This window comes from Porites lutea, chromosome 10, assembly GCF_958299795.1.
Source record: "Porites lutea chromosome 10, jaPorLute2.1, whole genome shotgun sequence".
NCBI lineage: Eukaryota > Metazoa > Cnidaria > Anthozoa > Scleractinia > Poritidae > Porites > Porites lutea.
Genome location: NC_133210.1, coordinates 25132419 through 25155241, shown reverse-complemented (window position 1 = coordinate 25155241; position 22823 = coordinate 25132419). Strand labels below are relative to the sequence as shown.

General features: G+C 38.8%; 3 protein-coding genes across 3 annotated transcripts; all 3 read right to left on the bottom strand.

Moving 5' to 3' along the window:
- Positions 1 to 2824: 2824 nt before the first annotated feature.
- On the bottom strand, positions 2825 to 3681 carry LOC140949694 (adenosine receptor A1-like). The gene has a single exon (XM_073398835.1). It carries the CDS (start codon positions 3679 to 3681, stop codon positions 2863 to 2865), a length of 819 nt encoding a protein of 272 aa, XP_073254936.1. The 3' UTR covers positions 2825 to 2862.
- Positions 3682 to 10562: 6881 nt separating this feature from the next.
- On the bottom strand, positions 10563 to 11683 carry LOC140949693 (adenosine receptor A1-like). The gene has a single exon (XM_073398834.1). It carries the CDS (start codon positions 11681 to 11683, stop codon positions 10811 to 10813), a length of 873 nt encoding a protein of 290 aa, XP_073254935.1. The 3' UTR covers positions 10563 to 10810.
- Positions 11684 to 19744: 8061 nt separating this feature from the next.
- Positions 19745 to 21232, bottom strand: LOC140951097 (adenosine receptor A1-like). Its single transcript, XM_073400314.1, has 2 exons — positions 20550 to 21232; positions 19745 to 19921 (listed from the first exon to the last, which is right to left on the bottom strand). Exons 1-2 carry the CDS (start codon positions 21230 to 21232, stop codon positions 19783 to 19785), a joined length of 822 nt encoding a protein of 273 aa, XP_073256415.1. The 3' UTR covers positions 19745 to 19782.
- Between the last annotated feature and the right edge of the window lie 1591 nt (positions 21233 to 22823).

The following is a 22823-nucleotide window of genomic DNA, read 5'->3' as shown; positions in this document are numbered from 1 at the left end:
TTACATCGATCTATTAATTTGGATAAATCATTTAAATCATTTCTCCGAAGAATATCTCGCACTGACGTGAATCTTGGCGATGATTTTAGGATATTTATCTCATTTCTTTTCCCAGATTCTGGATTATATCTATTTAAAAGCTTGAGCTTGTTAGAATGAGGGTGCCTCGATAACACTCACGGCTAACACTCATAAAACCCAATATATTATTTTGTTAATTTCGGCCATTCTCCGACAATTTCCGATTATTTCAGAAGAGTTCCGAAGACTACCGAAGATTGCCGAAGATTTCCGAAGAATGCAGAAGATGTCCGAAGATCAACGAAAATCGTCGGTATATTCACATGTGAAAATATATTTTTAACAGTGTACAGATACGATTTTTACACAAAAAAATCTTCCAAACACGTAACAGTATTTTGTTCGGAAACAGTAATCATTACAAAACTGTCCAATTCAAAAGCAAACACTTAAAATTATGGGTAAATAATGCTTATCACTAAATCCCATATTTAGACACCCATTTGATGTTTATTTTTGACCGTGTGGCAGTGAAAACCAGCAATAGCTAATAAAAAAGAAAGAGTTCCAATCACTGTCCACTCGGTCTTGGCACAATCGGGGGAAACACTCTATCAATCAAGTAAAGTTACGCGGAGTTGCACATGTTGCATTGACAATAATACGCTGTTTACTTACCTTCTGTTTCTTTGCTTTGTTTTTCAATTTTACTCTATTTTTTATTCATCTTCTTGCCGTTTTTCAGGCACGCATGCGCACGAGCCTCAGCCACAACTTGCACAAGATTCAGGAATTCACACTTTTTTTTTGTTCTCGTGAGGATACATTACAAAGCTTGAAGAGTAAAAATAAGACTTTGTAATCCCCGTAAGTTGCTGAGAGTATAACCAAGTTACCCCCAAAAATTAAAAGTTGTTCGAAATGCCAACAGTTGCCAGAAAGTAATTGCTCCACATATCAAAAGTTGCCAAAAGGTCACGTTGCCGAGCAACGATTGGCTGAGTCGTAACGTGCGTGCGGACGTGATATAGGTGGCTACGTCCCTTTGATTATCTAATTGAATGGAGCGTCTGAGCAGTTAAGTGCACTTCCACGATAAACAATCAAAGTATTGACCCTGATACAGATGGTTACAAAGCAATGAGTCAAAATTATAGAGAGCCAGTTCTTGACGAAAACTTCGAACAAGAGAGTGTGGTTCATGGTGCCTTTATTGATGGCGTACAGCTGCTAAATCGTCGTACTCAAATGATGGTCACAAAGGAGCTCAGCCAGCGGAATGAAACAAAAACACCTTTCAGCACTTAGGTTAATGTTAACCCACATAACTGGACGCACTAGATTACCTGAAGTGATGGCGCAATCTGTGTGGCTGGCCTCTGCAACTACTGGATGGGCATTGGTTTCCACACTGTGGATACGGCCGATGGGAGTAGGAACGTCTATTATATTGATTGAAGAAATTGAAAAAGTGACACACCGTCTGATTTGTTATTTTCGTAAGATTCGGGGGAGTAATGCCTATAGTGTTGTGTGCGATATAGGCAGTAAATAAAGGAGGATTACGCTGAGTTAAACCAGCCATTACAACTCGTGGTCCTTGACAATAGCAATCAGGCGTTCCTTGACCTGATCATGATAAGAGGAACTGGGTCCCACTACAAATTAAAGCTTCAGTATTTGAAGGACGACGGAAGCTCACGATGTCCTAATAAGCGCAACTTTTGAAATATATTCTTAGCAACATAGTCGAATCTCCCGTACGCGACCACGTAATGCGTAGATTTCGTGGTCGCTTACAGGAGGTGGTCGATTAGTAGAAATGATCCGCAGTGGGTCTCTTCCCCAAAGAGCTTTGAGTTACAATATGTGCCGTAGTTTCTTGTTCTCACTAAAAGAACTTCGCATACTGTGAGAAATGTAGGACTTTCATCAGCACGGAACTTACCATGCGCCAAGTGCAGTGGGTGCCTACAAGATGTTAAAAACAATATTGAAACCAATAAAGCTTTCAGGCCAAAAAGTAGTTGCAGTCGCTTTTGGGAGGTGGTCGTTTACGAGAGGTTCTGATTATAGGGATATAACTGGGAAGGTGCCTGTGTTTTGCCGGATACAGGTGGTCGCATATGGGAGGTGATCGCACATGTAGGTTCGACTGTACTGACAACAACTATTGATCAACAGCGATTTACTAAAAAGCCAACAAATAAAAATGTAATGAGTGTAAAACGTCGATGTGAAACAGCATGCATGATCACCGCGTGTACAGATCTTCAACGAAACTGAACTTTGTCAAAAAGTTCAGACTCCAGCAGAAAGAGACATGAGGAGAAAAGACCACTGATACTGATACCACATTTACCTGTGAATTTATCTAGTAATTTCTAGAATAAATTACTTAATTTGAGAATTAACGTAATCAGTTAAAACACCATACACAAAGAATAATAACTGAAAGTTCATACTCAGATGGCAATGCTTGATCATTAACGTTATTCCGTTAACATATGACATTAAAGCGCAAGTTCGATTCGTTCTCTCACGCTGACAATCAATGAAACCACGATAAAATTGCCTGTAAATTTCCAATGTCTATCTGACTTGTAAACTAGACTCAATAGCAAGGGAAATACAGATTCTCCTCAGTGCAAGCTGAACTTTTATTTTAATGCCAGACAAACTACTTGTCGGTCAATACTGGAAATATCTTTTCCTAAAACTCCCTTCATTTCTTTGTCACGACTTAAGTGCTTAAAACATACGTATCAAGAAATACAAATTGCTTGAAAATCAAGGCACCTGTTGCACTGTCGACCAGCAGATAAGAGACTGGACGACTCTTTAACGACTGCATCTACATTTATGAAGCATTCTTGAAAGCGCTTTTCTGTAATCTGGCATTCTAAAACAATAAACTAGAAAATTCATAAACGAATTGCTATAGTGAAGGAACTTCATAACATATATTTTAACAGGCAATATTTCACAAGAAACACAGAAATTGGTTACAATTTTTAAAACGTGGAAAGGCAGCCAAGAGAGAACAAATATTGCGGTTATCAATAGCAGCGTCTTATTTAAGTGAACATTCTTTCTTCCTTGAGCTCCATTGGGAATTCTACAAGATTGCTTCCTCCAAATAATACAATTGGAAATGCAAGTTATCAACAAAGGTGTTGACAAGCTAATAGTTATCACATAACTGAACTGAAGGTAGGTTATAACGGAAAAAACTGCGAGCAAATAAGATAACGACACAATAAGGGAGAAGATCCATGGGGTTGCTATGGCAATCGCATAGCTGCGTAAGGTGAGTTGTCGATGGCGAAGAGGGCGAGCAATTGCGTGGAGTCTTTCCAGGGAAATAGCCGCCAGGGTGAAGACCGAGCTTAAGCCCGCAAACATATCCACGCATAAAAAAACCGAATAAGTAGTTGAACTAAAATGTGGTATATCTGCTTCTTTCATGATGTAAAGTGGCACTGCAATTAATCCAACTAAGAGATCAGCGAAAGCCAAGCTTATTAACAAGAAATGAGGACGCTTTCGAAGCCTTCTCTTGAAAAGTATTGATATGGACAGAGCATTTCCAACGATGAGTAGAAAGGACGACAGCCCAAAGCACAAACTCCAGAAGACGTTCCACTTGTTGAAGTCCATTTGGCGAAAACGGCGCCTATTTTTAACTGTAAAAAGAATAAAAATATGTTGGCTCAATTTCCGTCGTTCCCATCATGTCCCGGGTCCTTTCCTCGGAAGTTCCGGCAATTACCGGTCACCGATAACATACCCATCGGTCACAAAACAAAATGGACTGCTTTTTGTGTTTTTTGTTTGTTTTTTGTTTGTTTTATTTTGTTTTGTTTTTTAACTAGGACCCACGCTTTCGTTGTTCAGATTTTGGCTCGGCCCCGAAAAGCTGTGGGACTTTAAGTTTGGGAAACGGCCCCCTGGTGTAGGCTCATGTCTTAGCTTTATATAGCTTGCATGTACAGCGAGAGAGAGCGAGGAGAAAGGATTAGGAGAGGAAAGGAAGAAAAATGCAACTGACGCACTTTTCGTTTTTGAACGACAAAACAACACTTGCTTGAACAACAACGAGTTTTGGGTAGTGGCGTTATCTATGAAAGTCCAGCTAGATTTATGTTTGTAAAATTGAAACGGTTCAAAAATTAAGTAAATATAGGCGCCACTTTCATGAAGCCGTTCATAAAAGCAAATAGTGCCATTTTTAATTAAATAGTACAAAAAAGACGTGAGGAAGACAGTTTTCTAAGAGAAAGGAAAATTACAGACGTTGTCTCACCAAGTTTCCGTGCTCCTTCGTAATCCTAAACGAAATCCTAAGAGAAAAAAGCACAGCAGTAGTAATAGCTGTGGAAAGTAATAACATTTGTCAGACCGTGCTTAAACTGCGTGCGTGTTTTGTGATGGTTGTTAGCAAAAACCTGAGAGGGAAGTCGTGGGCGACACCTGCAAACTCGTCTCAAACAACCAATAATAATCCTAAGTAAACTAGTCATTACAGCGGTCATATCACTAACTAGCACTTTTAAAAAAACAATTTAGTTGCTTAACATAAAGCCCTACGTGACAATAAAAAATAGCGGAAACTCAACATAATCATGGTAAACAAGTTTTATTTCCTGCCACCTTTTTCGCCCCAGTTTCGTTTCACTGATTTGCCGGACATAACTAGGCTACTGTACTCTACACCAATGTCGTTCTATTATACTAAACACAATGATCCTTCACACACGTTTTTAAAAAGATTGAAACTACTATGAGGTGAAATTGCATCTCGAAAGCGCTTCGTTTTCTACAGATAACAGCCGAACATCAAGAATGTCCATTCTTTTAGCGTTTTTCTAACCATAAAAACTTCATCCCAAAATATCTTGATAACGCTCTTACAAATTTCGCTTAAACTTCACCAACATCGAGGCCTCTATTGGAAGAAAAAGCTCCCGTAAACGAGTTTGGAAGAACAGTTCCCAGTGCCGAGAAAAATAGGTAATAGCGTCATTTCGTTGCTACGACAACTCCGATGTCATTGCAACGTTAATCATAACAAATTTTCATCTTTATCTGATACAACTGTGGTGGCAATTTTTCACAATCTTTATTTATGGCGACGTAGTTTATGCTTAAACTTGAGAGTTATTGACCCTCAAAAACTGTATCGAGCCACCTTAAGCCTCTGTCAGTAACGGCTATCAACCCGCTTGATACATTCTCAAAACTGATGGCGAAGGAAAATACAGTAATGATACCGATTGCGTAATGATCAGTAATGCCGCTCCCGTGGCCTGTTTGTTTGTTTGTTTGTTTGTTTTTTAAATGATGTTTCTGCTAATTAACCCTCGGACGTAAACGCAAAGTCATACCCCCACCGTGGTACAAGGAGGGGCGGGGGGGGGGGGGTGATTGAACCCTCCTTAGGTTTTTGGTAAGTTTCAATATTTCAAAACGATTTTGCCTTCAATGGAAAGCCTTTGATCTTCTCTACAAGATGAGGTATATTTTATGGGTGGCGGCGCTGCTAGAGGTCTGTGACGTCACCGATCATGGTTGCCATCTTGGATTTTATCAAGCATTAGAAATCAGGTAAAAACAGTGAGAATTAATAATTTTTGCGTTTAACACGTAAAATAACACATTAATAATTACTTTGCATCATTTCATCCACAAGTTTTACTTTTACTGTTGAAAAAAATGAAAAAAAGTGTATTTTCACTCAAAAACGGCTTGACCACCTGCACTGCTACTTATGACGTCACATCTCGTAACCATAGTGACTGACTATCACTGTACTTGTCTCAAAATGTGCGCGAAGGATAAACGAACAGCTACAGAAAAAAAACAACCAGGAAAAAAATCAGAAAAACCTTATGAAGGGTTGGCAACCACCGACTCCCCTTTCCACCCCCGTAACTCCGAGGGTTGAGATTTGAGATTAAGCCAATCGTTGAGCGGCCAACCGCCATTAAGCGGCCACCTGCCAGTGTCCCGAGTGTGGGTGCATGGAAGCCAACTGTGCGCTAAAATAGTGGTTTCAACTGACCTGAAGTTTAAAGGGTTTATTCAGACCTTACTGAAACTGTTCTCCTTTTTGGGGGAGTGGGAAAATGGGGAACACGAAAAATGGAATGATCCCAAGACAGTTTAAAACATGTTCTGTATCCGTCTGTTGTATCAAAGGGAGGTAGGTAGGGTTTGCCATGGCCATGTTTGGTTAGTAGCTTAGTAAAGAGATGATAATTAGTAGATCCTCATATCCAGGTATTTAATTTCTTTAAAACCGCAGTTTGTGTGTTATTCCTTTTACACTGAGCTGCCCAAAAACCAAGAGCATTTTCTTTATAACTTACCCAGTTTAGTTTGCACTGTCGCAATTTGTAATAACCGTTTCGTCATCATCGTCATCATCATCAATCTTTATTTATACACGAAATCGTATCATTTTACATGGTCTTCCTAGGAATCGTGTTTAAAACTAGACTAAAATACTAAGACTAAAAGACTAAGGAACTATTGACTATAATGTTAAAAATACAAAAAGTTACATTATGGATAATAAGAGTTACAATGGGTCATGGTGTATTAGAAAAATCTTTCCCATGAATTGAAGTTTTAAAAACATTTAAACTGGGCAGTTTTCTAATCTCTGAGGGAATCTTGTTCCACAGAACAGATCCTCTGTAGTGTAGGCTCCTTTTTGCAGACTCAGTTTTGGGTCTGGGGACATAATAATTTAACTCAGAATTTCTAAGATTGTGTGAATGTACATTTGAGGTGTTGGTAAAGATCCGCCTCAGATACGATGGGGAAAGATTATTATGGATTTTATACGTTGTCACAGCCAACTGTTTAAGTCTTGCATATTCTAGCCTTTCCCAGCCAAGCTCATCCAACAAAACACTTGAGCGAACGTCATAGTTAGAAAAGGTGAGAATTCTAGCAGCCCTATTCTGCAGCTTTTGAAGTTTGTCTGCTAGTCCCTTATTGATATTACCCCAAACGGCACCACAGTAATTAAAATATGGCATTACCAGTGCATTTTACATGTTCACTCTAGTATCAAATGGTATAAAATGACTTACACGCCTTAAGATAGCAATACCAGCAGATATTTTCTTTGAAATGGTATGAATGTGTGGGCGCCAGTTCAAAGATTCATCAATTTGAACTCCAAGGGATTTATGTTTAATTACTCTTTCTAAGGGTGTATTATTGACTTTGACTGTGAAGTCACTGTTTATTTGGGATAACTTAAATTGGCTCCCTATAAGCATGTATTTAGTCTTCTTAACATTTAAAGTTAATTTGTTTGCTGACAGCCATGACTGGATCAAATTCATATCATAATTCATTTTATGTTCAAGGACACATGGGTCTTCTGCAGATGTGGTAAGGGTAGTATCATCTGCATACATTCTGGGTTTTGAAAACAAATTACATGAAGGGAGATCATTAATATAAATAGTGAATAAGAGAGGGCCTAAAATAGACCCCTGTGGAATACCACATGTTATATTACAGAAATCAGATTAAACTCCATCAATGAACGTTTGTTGCTTTCGGTCAGATAGATAGGACTGGAACCAGTTAAGGGATTGAGAACTGACCCCATAGAGTTTAAGCTTTCCCAGAAGGATAGCATGATCCATGGTATCAAAAGCTTTTTTCAAGTCCAGGAATATCACACCATTTAAGAGACTGTCGTCAATATTCCATAGCCATTCATTCGTAGCCTCAAGTAAAGCTGTTTCAGTGGAAAACATAGGTCTGAAGCCAGATTGTGATTCAGTTAACAAGTTATTATTATTTAAATATTCATATAATTGATTAAAAACAACTCTTTCAATTAATTTACTTACTACAGGCAGAACTGAGATAGGTCTGTAGTTGTTAGGATCAGTCCTGGGGTCTTCTTTAAATATTGGCGAAACTCTAGCTCGTTTCCAAGCATTTGGAAATATTCCAGTGGTAATTGACTGATTTATTATAAAAGTTAGACTGCGAGTAACTGTGGGAGACGCTTCTTTCAGGAGACGTGCTGAGATGTTATCAAGACCACTGGCTTTATTACTCGGTATTTTGTGAATTAAATTAAAGACCTCCTGGCATGATACTTTTGCCAAATTAAAAATGTGTTCTGCGGGGGTAACATAATCAGTAAAATTACTGGATGTATCTTTAATTTGAGAGGCTAAGGAAGGTCCTATTTTGGAGAAATGTGTCTTGAGTATATTACTGATTTCAATGGGGTCAGTATTTACAGTATCCCCAATGTCCAGCTGAGTTATCTTATTAAATTTAGGTTCATTTCCAATTAGCCTATTAATTCCTTTCCAAGTATTCTTTATGTTTCTGCGGTTATCTTTGAAGAAGGCATTGTAATAGTTCATTTTAGCATTCTTAATTTCATAATTAACCTTATTCTTCATGTGTTTGTAAGAAGTCCAATTGCCATCTGTTGGGAACCTTGAGGCCAATTTTTTGAGTTTGTCTCTCTGAAACATTAGCCTTTTTAGCTCTGGAGTAATCCAGGGGGAAGAGATTCCTTTCACTCTCTTCTTCTTAAGTGGTGCATGGCTATCAGCAATGTCTAAGAACATATGTTGCCATATATCCCAAGCAGTGTCAGGATTATGCTCCTGTTCAATCAGATGCCACGGGACCATAGATAAATCAGTTCGAAAACTATCTGGAGTGAAATTTCTAAAGCATCTGCTTGTTAAAGTCTTTGGATTTGATTTGGGGATACAAATCTTTCTTATTGCATACACCAGACAGTGATAAAGAAGCCGCCGCAATTTGTAATAACTATCCGAAAGAGCATGAGAAAATTAGCTTAGAGGCCAATTTAGTTTTAAGGTGACTGAGATACACCACTGACTCACTAAAGGCATACTGTGACTACTGTAGGACATTCAGCAAATATAGTGATCAAACCATGGCCGTGCCTCAAGTGGCGCTTACAAGAGGTTAAAAACGTTTACAAGAGATTCTGATTATAGGGATTTGACCGGGGATAGTTTTGTGTTTTGCCGGATACAGGTGGTCGCATATGGTAGGTGGTAGCACATGGAGGTTCAACTTTATTGACAACAATCAACTGCTTACAGCGATTTTTTTAAAGCAGAAACAAAAATGTTATGAGTGTAAAAGGACGGTCGACGTGAAACAGCATGCATGATATCAATAAAAGTGAAAACTTTCTCAGCCTATGTTGTATTGCGTCATATGTGACACGTCATCACCACTGATCTGTTAAAATGAAACGTTCTCCGACCTTCTCCGTCAGCATTCCATTACTTCCCCAAGGGGGTACTCCCTCATATAAGCCACATAGGTATGTGCTATCCCAAAAGGTAGAGGTTTTGCGCTGTTTTGGTCTGAAAACGGGTGTAGACTTTGCCCATTCAGGTCTGGAATCAGATAGTTTTCGTGGGAAAGAGGGAGTGTATGAACGTATGTATCGTTTCAATTTCAAATGAATAAGAAAGAAAGAGAAGAATGCGTATTCGTAATCGTGGATTTTAAGAAATCTTTTTTGCTGCTGTTCTGATCTAAGTATTGATGGCATAATTTCTTAGAGGCCAGGACTGAAAAAGGCTGTGAAAAATGATTTTTTTTTGGTCTCAAACAAGGTCAGGATTTGGAGAACCGGGCGGCACGCCCCACCAATTTCGATTTGTACTCCCCCCCCCCCCCCCCCCCGTACCTCCCGTTCATACGCACATTTCTGAATATGTCTTTGTTATAACAACGCGACCACCCAAAGTGCGTAGATAGAGTCGTCGCTTAGTAGAATTGATCCGCAGTGTGTCTCTTCCCCAAAGAGTTTTGAGTTATAATATGTGCCATAGTTTCCTGTTCTAACTAAAAGGCCTTCGTTTCCTATGAGTAGTGTAGGACTTTCATCAGCTAACTTACCATGTGCCAAGTGCAGTGGTTGCTTACAAGATGTTGAAAACAATTGAAAGAAATAAAGCTTTAAGGCCAAAAAGTGGTCGCAGTCGCTTTTGGGAGGTGGTCGTTTACGAGAGGTTCTGATTATAGGGATATGACTGGCAAAGCGCCTAGTGTGTTTTTCCGGATACAGGTGGTCGCATATGGGAGGTAGTCGCACATGTTGGTTCGACTGTACTGACAACAACTTTTGATCAACAGCGATTTATTAAAAAGCAAACAAATAACAATGTAATTAGTGTAAAACGTCGATGTGAAACAGCATGCATGATCACCGCATGTACAGATCTTCAACGAAACTGGTGTCTTTGCCAAAAAGGTCAGACGACTCCAGCAGAAGGAGACATGAGTAGAAAAGACCATAGTAGTACGATTTTTACCTGTGAATTTACCTAGAAATTTCTAGAATAAACTACTTAATTTGAGAATTAACGTAATTTAAAACACCATACACAAAGAATAATAACTGAAAGTTCATACTTAGATAGCAATGTTTGATCATTATTTTTGATCGTTATTCCGTTAACTTTTGACATCAACGCGCAAGTTCATTCTCTCACGCTAACAATCCATGAAACCACGATAAAATTGAAGTAAATTTCCAATGTGTATCTGACCTGAAAACTAGACTCAATAGCAAGGGAAATACAAGTCCTCCTCAGTGCAAGCTGAACTTTTATTTTAATGCCAGACAAACTATTTATTGGACAATACTGGAAATATCTTTTCCTAAGACTCCCTTCATTTCTTTGTCACGACTAAGTGCTTAAAACATACGTATCGTATTTTACAAATACAAATTGCTTGAAAATCAAAGCACCTGCTGCACTGTCGAGCCGCGGATACGAGACTGGACGACTCTGCAACGACTGCATCTACATTTATGAAGCATTCTTGAAAGCGCTTTTCTGTAATCTGGCATTCTAAAACAATAAACTAGAAAATTCATAAAGGAATTGCTATAGTGAAGGAACTTTACAATATAAAATTGTACGATAAAGAATTCACATGAAGCACAGAAATGGATTACAATATTCAAAACGTGGAAAGGCAGCCACGAGAAAACAAATATTGCGGTAATCAATAGCAACGTCATATTTAAGTGAACACTCTTTCTTGCTTGAGCTTCATTGGGAGTTATTCTGGACGCTTGCTTCCCCCAAATGATGCAATAGGAAATGCACGTTACCAACAATGATGTTGACAAACTTGTGATAATTATCCCCGAAAAGTATTGCCGGAAAGTTATAACAGAAAAAACCGACAGCAAATAAGATAACGACACAATAAGGGAGAAGATCCATGGGGTTGCTATGGCAATCGCATAACTGCGTAAGGTGAGTTGTAGATGGCGAAGAGGGCGAGAAATAGCGTGGAGTCTTTCCAGGGAAATTGCCGTCAGGGTGAAGACCGAGCTTAAGCCCGTAATCATATCCACGCACCGGTAAGATAATTTAAGAATTCCAATGGTATATGGTATGTTTTCCACTGCTATGTAAAGTGGCACTGAAATCAGTCCAACCAAGAGGTCAGCAACAGCCAAGCTAATTAACAAGAAATGAGGACGCTTTCGAAGCCTTCTCTTGAAAAGTATTGATATGGACAAAGTATTTCCAACGATGATTAGAAGGGACAACAGCCCAAAGCACAAACTCCAGAAGAGGTTCCACTTGTTGAAGACCATTTGGCGAAAACTGTAAAAGGAATAAAAATAGGTAGGCTCAATTTCCGTCGCTCCCATCGGGTCCGGGGTCCTTTCCTCGGAAGTTCCGACAAGTACCGATCACCGATAACATACCCATCGGTTACCAAACAAAATAGACTGTTTTTTCTGTTTTTTTGTTTGTTTGTTTGTTTGTTTTTTTCAACTAGGACCCACGCTTTCATTGTTCAGATTTTGGCTTGGGCCTGAAAAGCTGCGGGACTTTAAATTTGAGAAACGGCCCCCTGGTGTCGGCTAAGTCTTAGCTTGTACGGTGAGAGAGAGCGAGGAGAAAGGAAAGAAAAATGCAGCTGACGCACTTTTCGTTTTTGAACGAAAAAAAAAATAATAATACAACTTAGTGAACAACAAGGACTTTTGGGTAGTCGCGTTTTCTATGAAAGTCCAGCTAGATATATGTTTGTAAAATTGAAACGGTTTAAAACTCGAGTAAATATAGGCGCTACGTTAATGAAGCCGTTCATAAAAGCAAGTTGTGCCACTTTTAAATAGCACAAAAAAGACGTGAGGAAGACAGTTTTGGCTAAGAGAAAGGTAAATTACAGACGTTGTCTCATCAAGTTTCCGTAATTCAAGCAACAGGTATGGCAACCCAAATGCAACTGAATGTTTTATTTGGATTGAAATCACATGGCCGCCCGGACTTTTAGAAAGAAAAAACAATAACAAAGTCGTGTCTGTTTGGGCGTTATTTTTTACGTTTACACTAACGTGGATAACGGAGAAAGAGCTAGGGCGAGTTATTGAAAACAAAGGAGACGAATTTCGTAGGAAGAAAAACATGGGAATTCAAAATGAGAAATGCTATCGGCCAGCAAGGTGAAAATGAGCGGCAGTGAAAAATAAAAGCGAACATGAACACAGGAAAATGATGGGTAAGCAGATACGACAAGTCCTCCATAAAAATAATGTGTACCTGGGAAGTTTGACGTTTTAGTCGTACAAAACAGCGTTGTAGTCGTGCAAAACAACGGCAAGGGAAAGACAAAAAAGCGTGCTGCACGTGCAAATTAGTTTTTTGCTAATCAGAAGAGAAAGTGTGCTGCACGTGCAATTTGTTTTGTTGCTAATTAGATCTATTAGTCTTGAAGCCATTTTCATTAGGGCCATTTATACGAGGAAAAATAAGACGCGAACTGTACCATTGATACGAGCATGTCTTATCTAATAAGACGCGTCTTAGCTAAGCCGCGTCTTATTTTAGACGAAATGTACCGTTTATACGAAATGTTCGCGTCTTATTTAAGACGCGTCTTATTTTTCCTGGTATAAATGGCCCTATTGTCGTCCCCGTTTAGCATCACACGATTTATTTTTTTTTTGTTTACACTTATTATTAACCAGAGCTTCGCTTTTAGCCCTGGCTAAATCTATATATTATATCTTTCAACTAGTGAATTATCTAGCCTTTCATATACCTGAAGCCTGAAAAAGGTACTCCTTTCGGTCGGAGTCTGCTAGAACTTTCCCGATTGTGCTCGTAAAATGCTGGAAAGCTGCCAACTGGAATGTCAGAAAGTTGCTACAAAATTGCCAAACATCCAAAAAGTTTGCTTCCTAAATTTCAAAAGCTGCTATTTAAATTTCTTGATATTTTTATACAAACGTTAAATAAAACTTTTATTTTTCGCTCCTCACAATCAGTTGCCAACATCGGTTTAGAAAAAAAGTTTTAAACTTAGCCTTAAACAGTTGCTCGCAAACATGAGTGAAATAATTAAGGATATCCCAAGGACATTAGCCGTGTATAAGCCTACTTCGCTAATTAATTATTCATACGTCTAAAATTATAATTCTTTTTCTCTATAGTGAGTGAAATGTGCATTAATTCGTTTTTTTCCTTTTAAGCTTACCTTTATCATTTTCTTGCGTCTACTTATGTGCCTAACGGCACGTTTAAATACCTTTTTAGGCCTGCAAAACTTTGGCGGTAAAGGTTACTTTTTCAAAAGGGTGATTATTAACATTAAAGAAAACGCATAAATTGAAGTTTCTGTGAAATTGTTTACTTTTCCGGGCTTGATGTGTGCTCTAAACCTATATTTTGCCCAAAAATTGCTCACAAAGGCCAAACTTGCTCGAGGTTGTTAAAGAGCAAAAAGTAACTACAAAACGCCGAAAGTTGCTAAAAATTGGCCCGGCCATTTTTTAGCAAAAAGGAAAAAGGAAAAAACCGAATGTCAAGAGAGAGCGAGAAGAAGAGAAGGAGGAGAAAAGAAAAACAAGGCAAATTGTTATACTTTCCGTCTTTGAACGAAAAGAAAAACTGCCTAATTTAACGAGGACTACTTGAGCAGTAGCGTCTTCTAAACTCCAGCTAGATATATTTTGTGTAAACATGGTAAAGAGCGTTCAAAACTTAGTAAATATAAGCGCTTCTTTCATGCAGCTTTTTTTTTTTTTAAAGAAAATTTGTTTCTGATGCTGGTTATTTAACTGACGTGAGAAAAACAGCCTCAAAGGAAAACTATAGACGTTCTCTCACCAAGTTTCTGTGCCGCTCCTTCGTAATTCTGAACTTGCGAAATCCCACGAAAAAGAAAGTACGCCAGTGGAGAGTGCAGGGGACGGTAATAATGTCACTGACGCTTAAACTGCGTGCGTGTTAATATATCGATGTTGTCGCGATAACATACGGGAAGTCGTGGGCAACACCTGTTACCTAATAATAACCCTAAGAAAATTAGTTATTAACCTCTGCAGACGTTTTTCCGTTTAGGAAGTATAGAGTGTTTTCACTCAAAAAAAGGGGGTCACTCGTTTTTGCGGCAGCGCTGCAGAAAGTGCGCACCAGGGCGGATAAAGGTTGGGCGGTGAAACGAGCGCTCCGCTCTTCATTTAAAGTGTGATGCGGAGTAGGACTGGCACGAGCGCTCTTTCCGCGCTTCCGGTTCGCTTGAAGGTCGGCGAAATTTTCCTTTTTGCAAACCGGAAAACCTATTTTCTTTCTGTAATTTCAGGCTACAATGTTAAATAGATAAATTCGTTTCATTACAATATCAATAAACAGTTTCATATGTTTGTGTTTGTACGTCTATAAGTCAAACTTGTTGGTCGTATAATGCCAAAATTTGAGTTTAATTTGAAAGTGTTGAATACCTCCTCTTTCCACTAAATATCACCTAATCGTCTTTCGCCGTTTCGTTTGCAAAAGCTTAACACTTCTTAACCTCAATTTTTGCATCTGTTAAAGGGGGATAAATTTTATTTAACATAACAAAAAATTAGATTGATATACATTGATATAACGGTGTTGTACTTCTTCAAACTTTAATTTGCTTCTCGGGTGCAACGCGCCATGGCGATTCGCGCAATGCGTTGCAAATCCGGCAACCGCATATAAACAAAATTTATTTGAGGTTAGTTGAAAGGTTTTTCCTCCGTTTTTCTCTCTAAAACAAAACAAGGTAAACAGTAAAAACTGAGGGGAAACTAATTTTGAAGTTTAGAAGAAACAGAAAGACGTATGAGATGTTTTTTCCAAAATTAAAAAGAAGGATGATGGTGATTGAAATTAGCATAATTTCACCTTGCAAGAGCTACACGCATTTATAAAATACACGTCATCTAGTTATGAAACACGATCTGCTGTCTTTCAGTTTTGCCATGGATGACATGGATGAGATTTTTCTTCGCGTTTTAAATTTAGACAGTACTTAGTTGTTTTTGTTTTGGAATAACATCGACATTGGTGAGTAGTAGAACGAAAATATAATTCAGTGTTAAATTCATGAAAGTAATAAAAGAAACCCTTTGAAAGAGATGTTTGTCTACTCCAACTAAACCTCCCGCAAAAAAATGGCAACATTTGCCTCTCGGAGACAGCGTACCAGCACAAAGGAAAGAGGAAGAAGTGCAAGAAAACAAATCAAGCCGCCATAATTCAGTGACGGCGGCAGTGTCTAATGTACAAACCACATCGCAAGCCCTGACCGGAGTCGAAAACAAGCGACAGTTCTAAGCAGAGTCCCAGTCCACTGCATCACACCTTTTTGCTCGGATGCGGTCGTTTTATCCGCCCTGGTGCGCACCACATGCATTTTCTCCGATAATTGAGAGAGGACTGGGGCGAGTTTCAAAATGGCAGGTATGCGGAAGGGGGAAGAAGGCATAAAATAATCCGCTTTTTCAGAATTTACATGCCTGTTTCTTGGTTTATGATCTTATTTGGCGAAACGTTATCTTGATACATATAACGGGTTAAAATCGTATGAATTTATTTTGTGTAATTTTTGGTAATATATTTGATCGAGTCTATTGATCTTCGGACCGTCTATGATTGGATGATTTCTCATGTCCTTTCGTAGACAATTAAAATAAAAAATATAGGACACGAAGCTTTACAGCTTCGATAAGTAATGACATATCTTGGCGTAAGCGAAAAACTTTATTAGGATTTGAGACCTTAAACTGGTAAGGTCTGGGAGTGAAGTTTCTCAGTTGCTGCTAAAAGTTAACAACAAAAACACTATTGAAGAAAACTTTGCGTGCTACGTAGTTAAACACAGAAACCACCCGAGAGGTAAAAAGTAGCGAAGAAAGGAGATGAGAAAAAAAGGAATTGCGAAATTCTAAAATAGTAAGAATTAATTAATGTTATATTAAACAACATCTAGGACAATCAAGGCAACAGTATCAACGACTTTGAGAGCAATGTTTTTAAAATGATATTTTCATAATATGCTAGTGATTAAAGAAAGCTTAAGAACTTTGTCTAGTTTGATGCTGGGTGGGTGTGGAATAAGGGACTATCTCCTGGTGGTTTTCACATGCCGTCATAAAAAATTCAAACCAGGGAATATCCATCCTTCTGAGTTCAGCTTACTTTCATGAAGTATTAGAGCAGCTGAAGCCGGACTAATATTTCAGAAAAAAATTTGTTTTACTTCGAAAATGTTCTACGTTTTGTGATACAGTACCTGTTTGAATTTCTATGATCTAAGCTTTCGGGTAACCCGGCATTTACATGGCGGTCGTGAGAGCTGTCCGTCGGTGACTTAATTAGTTTTGAAGGACTGCTAACCTAACAGTCATTGCATTGGAAAAACTATTACTTTAGTGTTTATGAGTTCCTCGAGAGATAAATCCACGCTTCGAAGCAAACCTCAGTGAGCGGATGTTTCTGTAGTCCGGCCACCATAAGGTGCCCATCCGGATGGGCACCAACATGGCGTCTCTTTGAAACGCTATACATCAGCTTACATCGATCTATTAATTTGGATAAATCATTTAAATCATTTCTCCGAAGAATATCTCGCACTGACGTGAATCTTGGCGATGATTTTAGGATATTTATCTCATTTCTTTTCCCAGATTCTGGATTATATCTATTTAAAAGCTTGAGCTGGTTAGAATGAGGGTGCCTCGATAACACTCACGGCTAACACTCATAAAACCCAATATATTATTTTGTTAATTTCGGCCATTCTCCGACAATTTCCGATTATTTCAGAAGAGTTCCGAAGACTACCGAAGATTGCCGAAGATTTCCGAAGAATGCAGAAGATGTCCGAAGATCAACGAAAATCGTCGGTATATTCACATGTGAAAATATATTTTTAACAGTGTACAGATACGATTTTTACACAAAAAAATCCTCCAAACACGTAACAGTATTTTGTCCGGAAACAGTAATCATTACAAAACTGTCCAATTCAAAAGCAAACACTTAAAATTATGGGTAAATAATGCTTATCACTAAATCCCATATTTAGACACCCATTTGATGTTTATTTTTGACCGTGTGGCAGTGAAAACCAGCAATAGCTAATAAAAAAGAAAGAGTTCCAATCACTGTCCACTCGGTCTTGGCACAATCGGGGGAAACACTCTATCAATCAAGTAAAGTTACGCGGAGTTGCACATGTTGCATTGACAATAATACGCTGTTTACTTACCTTCTGTTTCTTAGCTTTGTTTTTCAATTTTACTCTATTTTTTATTCATCTTCTTGCCGTTTTTCAGGCACGCATGCGCACGAGCCTCAGCCACAACTTGCACAAGATTCAGGAATTCACACTTTTTTTTTGTTCTCGTGAGGATACATTACAAAGCTTGAAGAGTAAAAATAAGACTTTGTAATCCCCGTAAGTTGCTGAGAGTATAACCAAGTTACCCCCAAAAATTAAAAGTTGTTCGAAATGCCAACAGTTGCCAGAAAGTAATTGCTCCACATATCAAAAGTTGCCAAAAGGTCACGTTGCCGAGCAACGATTGGCTGAGTCGTAACGTGCGTGCGGACGTGATATAGGTGGCTACGTCCCTTTGATTATCTAATTGAATGGAGCGTCTGAGCAGTTAAGTGCACTTCCACGATAAACAATCAAAGTATTGACCCTGATACAGATGGTTACAAAGCAATGAGTCAAAATTATAGAGAGCCAGTTCTTGACGAAAACTTCGAACAAGAGAGTGTGGTTCATGGTGCCTTTATTGATGGCGTACAGCTGCTAAATCGTCGTACTCAAATGATGGTCACAAAGGAGCTCAGCCAGCGGAATGAAACAAAAACACCTTTCAGCACTTAGGTTAATGTTAACCCACATAACTGGACGCACTAGATTACCTGAAGTGATGGCGCAATCTGTGTGGCTGGCCTCTGCAACTACTGGATGGGCATTGGTTTCCACACTGTGGATACGGCCGATGGGAGTAGGAACGTCTATTATATTGATTGAAGAAATTGAAAAAGTGACACACCGTCTGATTTGTTATTTTCGTAAGATTCGGGGGAGTAATGCCTATAGTGTTGTGTGCGATATAGGCAGTAAATAAAGGAGGATTACGCTGAGTTAAACCAGCCATTACAACTCGTGGTCCTTGACAATAGCAATCAGGCGTTCCTTGACCTGATCATGATAAGAGGAACTGGGTCCCATTACAAATTAAAGCTTCAGTATTTGAAGGACGACGGAAGCTCACGATGTCCTAATAAGCGCAACTTTTGAAATATATTCTTAGCAACATAGTCGAATCTCCCGTACGCGACCACGTAATGCGTAGATTTCGTGGTCGCTTACAGGAGGTGGTCGATTAGTAGAAATGATCCGCAGTGGGTCTCTTCCCCAAAGAGCTTTGAGTTACAATATGTGCCGTAGTTTCTTGTTCTCACTAAAAAAACTTCGCATACTGTGTGAAATGTAGGACTTTCATCAGCACGGAACTTACCATGCGCCAAGTGCAGTGGGTGCCTACAAGATGTTAAAAACAATATTGAAACCAATAAAGCTTTCAGGCCAAAAAGTAGTTGCAGTCGCTTTTGGGAGGTGTTCGTTTACGAGAGGTTCTGATTATAGGGATATGACTGGGAAAGTGCCTGTGTTTTGCCGGATACAGGTGGTCGCATATGGGAGGTGATCGCACATGTAGGTTCGACTGTACTGACAACAACTATTGATCAACAGCGATTTACTAAAAAGCCAACAAATAAAAATGTAATGAGTGTAAAACGTCGATGTGAAACAGCATGCATGATCACCGCGTGTACAGATCTTCAACGAAACTGAACTTTGTCAAAAAGTTCAGACTCCAGCAGAAAGAGACATGAGGAGAAAAGACCACTGATACTGATACCACATTTACCTGTGAATTTATCTAGTAATTTCTAGAATAAATTACTTAATTTGAGAATTAACGTAATCAGTTAAAACACCATACACAAAGAATAATAACTGAAAGTTCATACTCAGATGGCAATGCTTGATCATTAACGTTATTCCGTTAACATATGACATTAAAGCGCAAGTTCGATTCGTTCTCTCACGCTGACAATCAATGAAACCACGATAAAATTGCCTGTAAATTTCCAATGTCTATCTGACTTGTAAACTAGACTCAATAGCAAGGGAAATACAGATTCTCCTCAGTGCAAGCTGAACTTTTATTTTAATGCCAGACAAACTACTTGTCGGTCAATACTGGAAATATCTTTTCCTAAAACTCCCTTCATTTCTTTGTCACGACTTAAGTGCTTAAAACATACGTATCAAGAAATACAAATTGCTTGAAAATCAAGGCACCTGTTGCACTGTCGACCAGCAGATAAGAGACTGGACGACTCTTTAACGACTGCATCTACATTTATGAAGCATTCTTGAAAGCGCTTTTCTGTAATCTGGCATTCTAAAACAATAAACTAGAAAATTCATAAACGAATTGCTATAGTGAAGGAACTTCATAACATATATTTTAACAGGCATTGTTATATTCCTAGACTTTTACTCAACTAAACAGGGACTGCCATTGGTTGATTCTTGGTCACGTGGCCTTGACTAAAATCAAATGTATCCCGATTGTGATACATTAAACAATGTATCCCGCTCGGGATACATTGCAGCACGTGATCAAAGCATGGTGGAAAGTGGGGTGACAGAAGGCGGGAAAAACACCGCCAGGTCCAGCCAGTTTTCTTTTTCGTGAATGAACACAACAACACAAAAACGAAGCCTCAAGCTAAAAAGCAACGATTTTTAAAGTTATCCCAGAAGTTCCCAGAAGAAAAACAGCAGCTAGTGGAAGAAAAAGATGCAGATAATATGAGGAAAGTACTTTTGTTTGTAAATCATTCATTCAGTGGTTTTGAGAATTAAATTTGTGTTGTTATAAGTACCGAGTCGACTGTTTTGGTTCGCTCCGGTTATTCTTTTGTTGCTGTTGAAGTGAAAGTGTAGAAATATAACAAAACACTTAATGTCAGGTCCCTCGGGAAACCAGTTAGTTTTGTTTTCCCTCGAGTCCTGATGTTTCCCTCGACTTCGTCTCGGGAAACATCAGGACTCTTGGGAAAACAAAACTAACTGTTTCCCTCGGGATCTGACATTAAGTGTATAATATTTCACAAGAAACACAGAAATTGGTTACAATTTTTAAAACGTGGAAAGGCAGCCAAGAGAGAACAAATATTGCGGTTATCAATAGCAGCGTCTTATTTAAGTGAACATTCTTTCTTCCTTGAGCTCCATTGGGAATTCTACAAGATTGCTTCCTCCAAATAATACAATTGGAAATGCAAGTTATCAACAAAGGTGTTGACAAGCTAATAGTTATCACATAACTGAACTGAAGGTAGGTTATAACGGAAAAAACTGCGAGCAAATAAGATAACGACACAATAAGGGAGAAGATCCATGGGGTTGCTATGGCAATCGCATAGCTGCGTAAGGTGAGTTGTCGATGGCGAAGAGGGCGAGCAATTGCGTGGAGTCTTTCCAGGGAAATAGCCGCCAGGGTGAAGACCGAGCTTAAGCCCGCAAACATATCCACGCATAAAAAAACCGAATAAGTAGTTGAACTAAAATGTGGTATATCTGCTTCTTTCATGATGTAAAGTGGCACTGCAATTAATCCAACTAAGAGATCAGCGAAAGCCAAGCTTATTAACAAGAAATGAGGACGCTTTCGAAGCCTTCTCTTGAAAAGTATTGATATGGACAGAGCATTTCCAACGATGATTAGAAAGGACGACAGCCCAAAGCACAAACTCCAGAAGACGTTCCACTTGTTGAAGTCCATTTGGCGAAAACGGCGCCTATTTTTAACTGTAAAAGGAATAAAAATATGTTGGCTCAATTTCCGTCGTTCCCATCATGTCCCGGGTCCTTTCCTCGGAAGTTCCGGCAATTACCGGTCACCGATAACATACCCATCGGTCACAAAACAAAATGGACTGCTTTTTTGTGTTTTTTGTTTGTTTTTTGTTTGTTTTATTTTGTTTTGTTTTTTAACTAGGACCCACGCTTTCGTTGTTCAGATTTTGGCTCGGCCCCGAAAAGCTGTGGGACTTTAAGTTTGGGAAACGGCCCCCTGGTGTGGGCTCATGTCTTAGCTTTATATAGCTTGCATGTACAGCGAGAGAGAGCGAGGAGAAAGGATTAGGAGAGGAAAGGAAGAAAAATGCAACTGACGCACTTTTCGTTTTTGAACGACAAAACAACACTTGCTTGAACAACAACGAGTTTTGGTAGTCGCGTTATCTATGAAAGTCCAGCTAGATTTATGTTTGTAAAATTGAAACGGTTCAAAAATTAAGTAAATATAGGCGCTACTTTCATGAAGCCGTTCATAAAAGCAAATTGTGCCATTTTTAATTAAATAGTACAAAAAAGACGTGAGGAAGACAGTTTTCTAAGAGAAAGTAAAATTACAGACGTTGTCTCACCAAGTTTCCGTGCTCCTTCGTAATCCTAAACGAAATCCTAAGAGAAAAAAGCACAGCAGTAGTAATAGCTGTGGAAAGTAATAACATTTGTCAGACCGTGCTCAAACTGCGTGCGTGTTTTGTGATGGTTGTTAGCAAAAACCTGAGAGGGAAGTCGTGGGCGACACCTGCTAACTCCTCTCAAACAACCAATAATAATCCTAAGTAAACTAGTCATTACAGCGGTCATATCACTAACTAGCACTTTTAAAAAAACAATTTAGTTGCTTAACATAAAGCCCTACGTGACAATAAAAAATAGCGGAAACTCAACATAATCATGGTAAACAAGTTTTATTTCCTGCCACCGTTTTCGCCCCAGTTTCGTTTCACTGATTTGCCGGACATAACTAGGCTACTGTACTCTACACCAATGTCGCTCTATTATACTAAACACAATGATCCTTCACACACGTTTTTAAAAAGATTGAAACTACTATGAGATGAAATTGCATCTCGAAAGCGCTTCGTTTTCTACAGATAACAGCCGAACATCCAGATTGTCCATTCTTTTAGCGTTTTTCTAACCATAAAAACTTCATCCCAAAATATCTCGATAACGTTCTTACAAATTTCTCTTAAACTTCACGAACATCGAGGCCTCTATTGGAAGAAAAAGCTCCCGTAAACGATTTTGGAAGAACAGTTGCCAGTGCCGAGAAAAATAGGTAATAGCGTCATTTCGTTGCTACGACAACTCCGATGTCATTGCAACGTTAATCATAACAAATTTTCATCTTGATCTGATACAACTGTGGTGGCAATTTTTCACAATCTTTATTTATGCCGACGTAGTTTATGCTCAAACTTGGGAGGTATTGACCCTGAAAAACTATATCGAGCCACCTTAAGCCTCTGTCAGTAACGGTTATCAACCCACTTGATACATTCTTAAAACTGATGGCG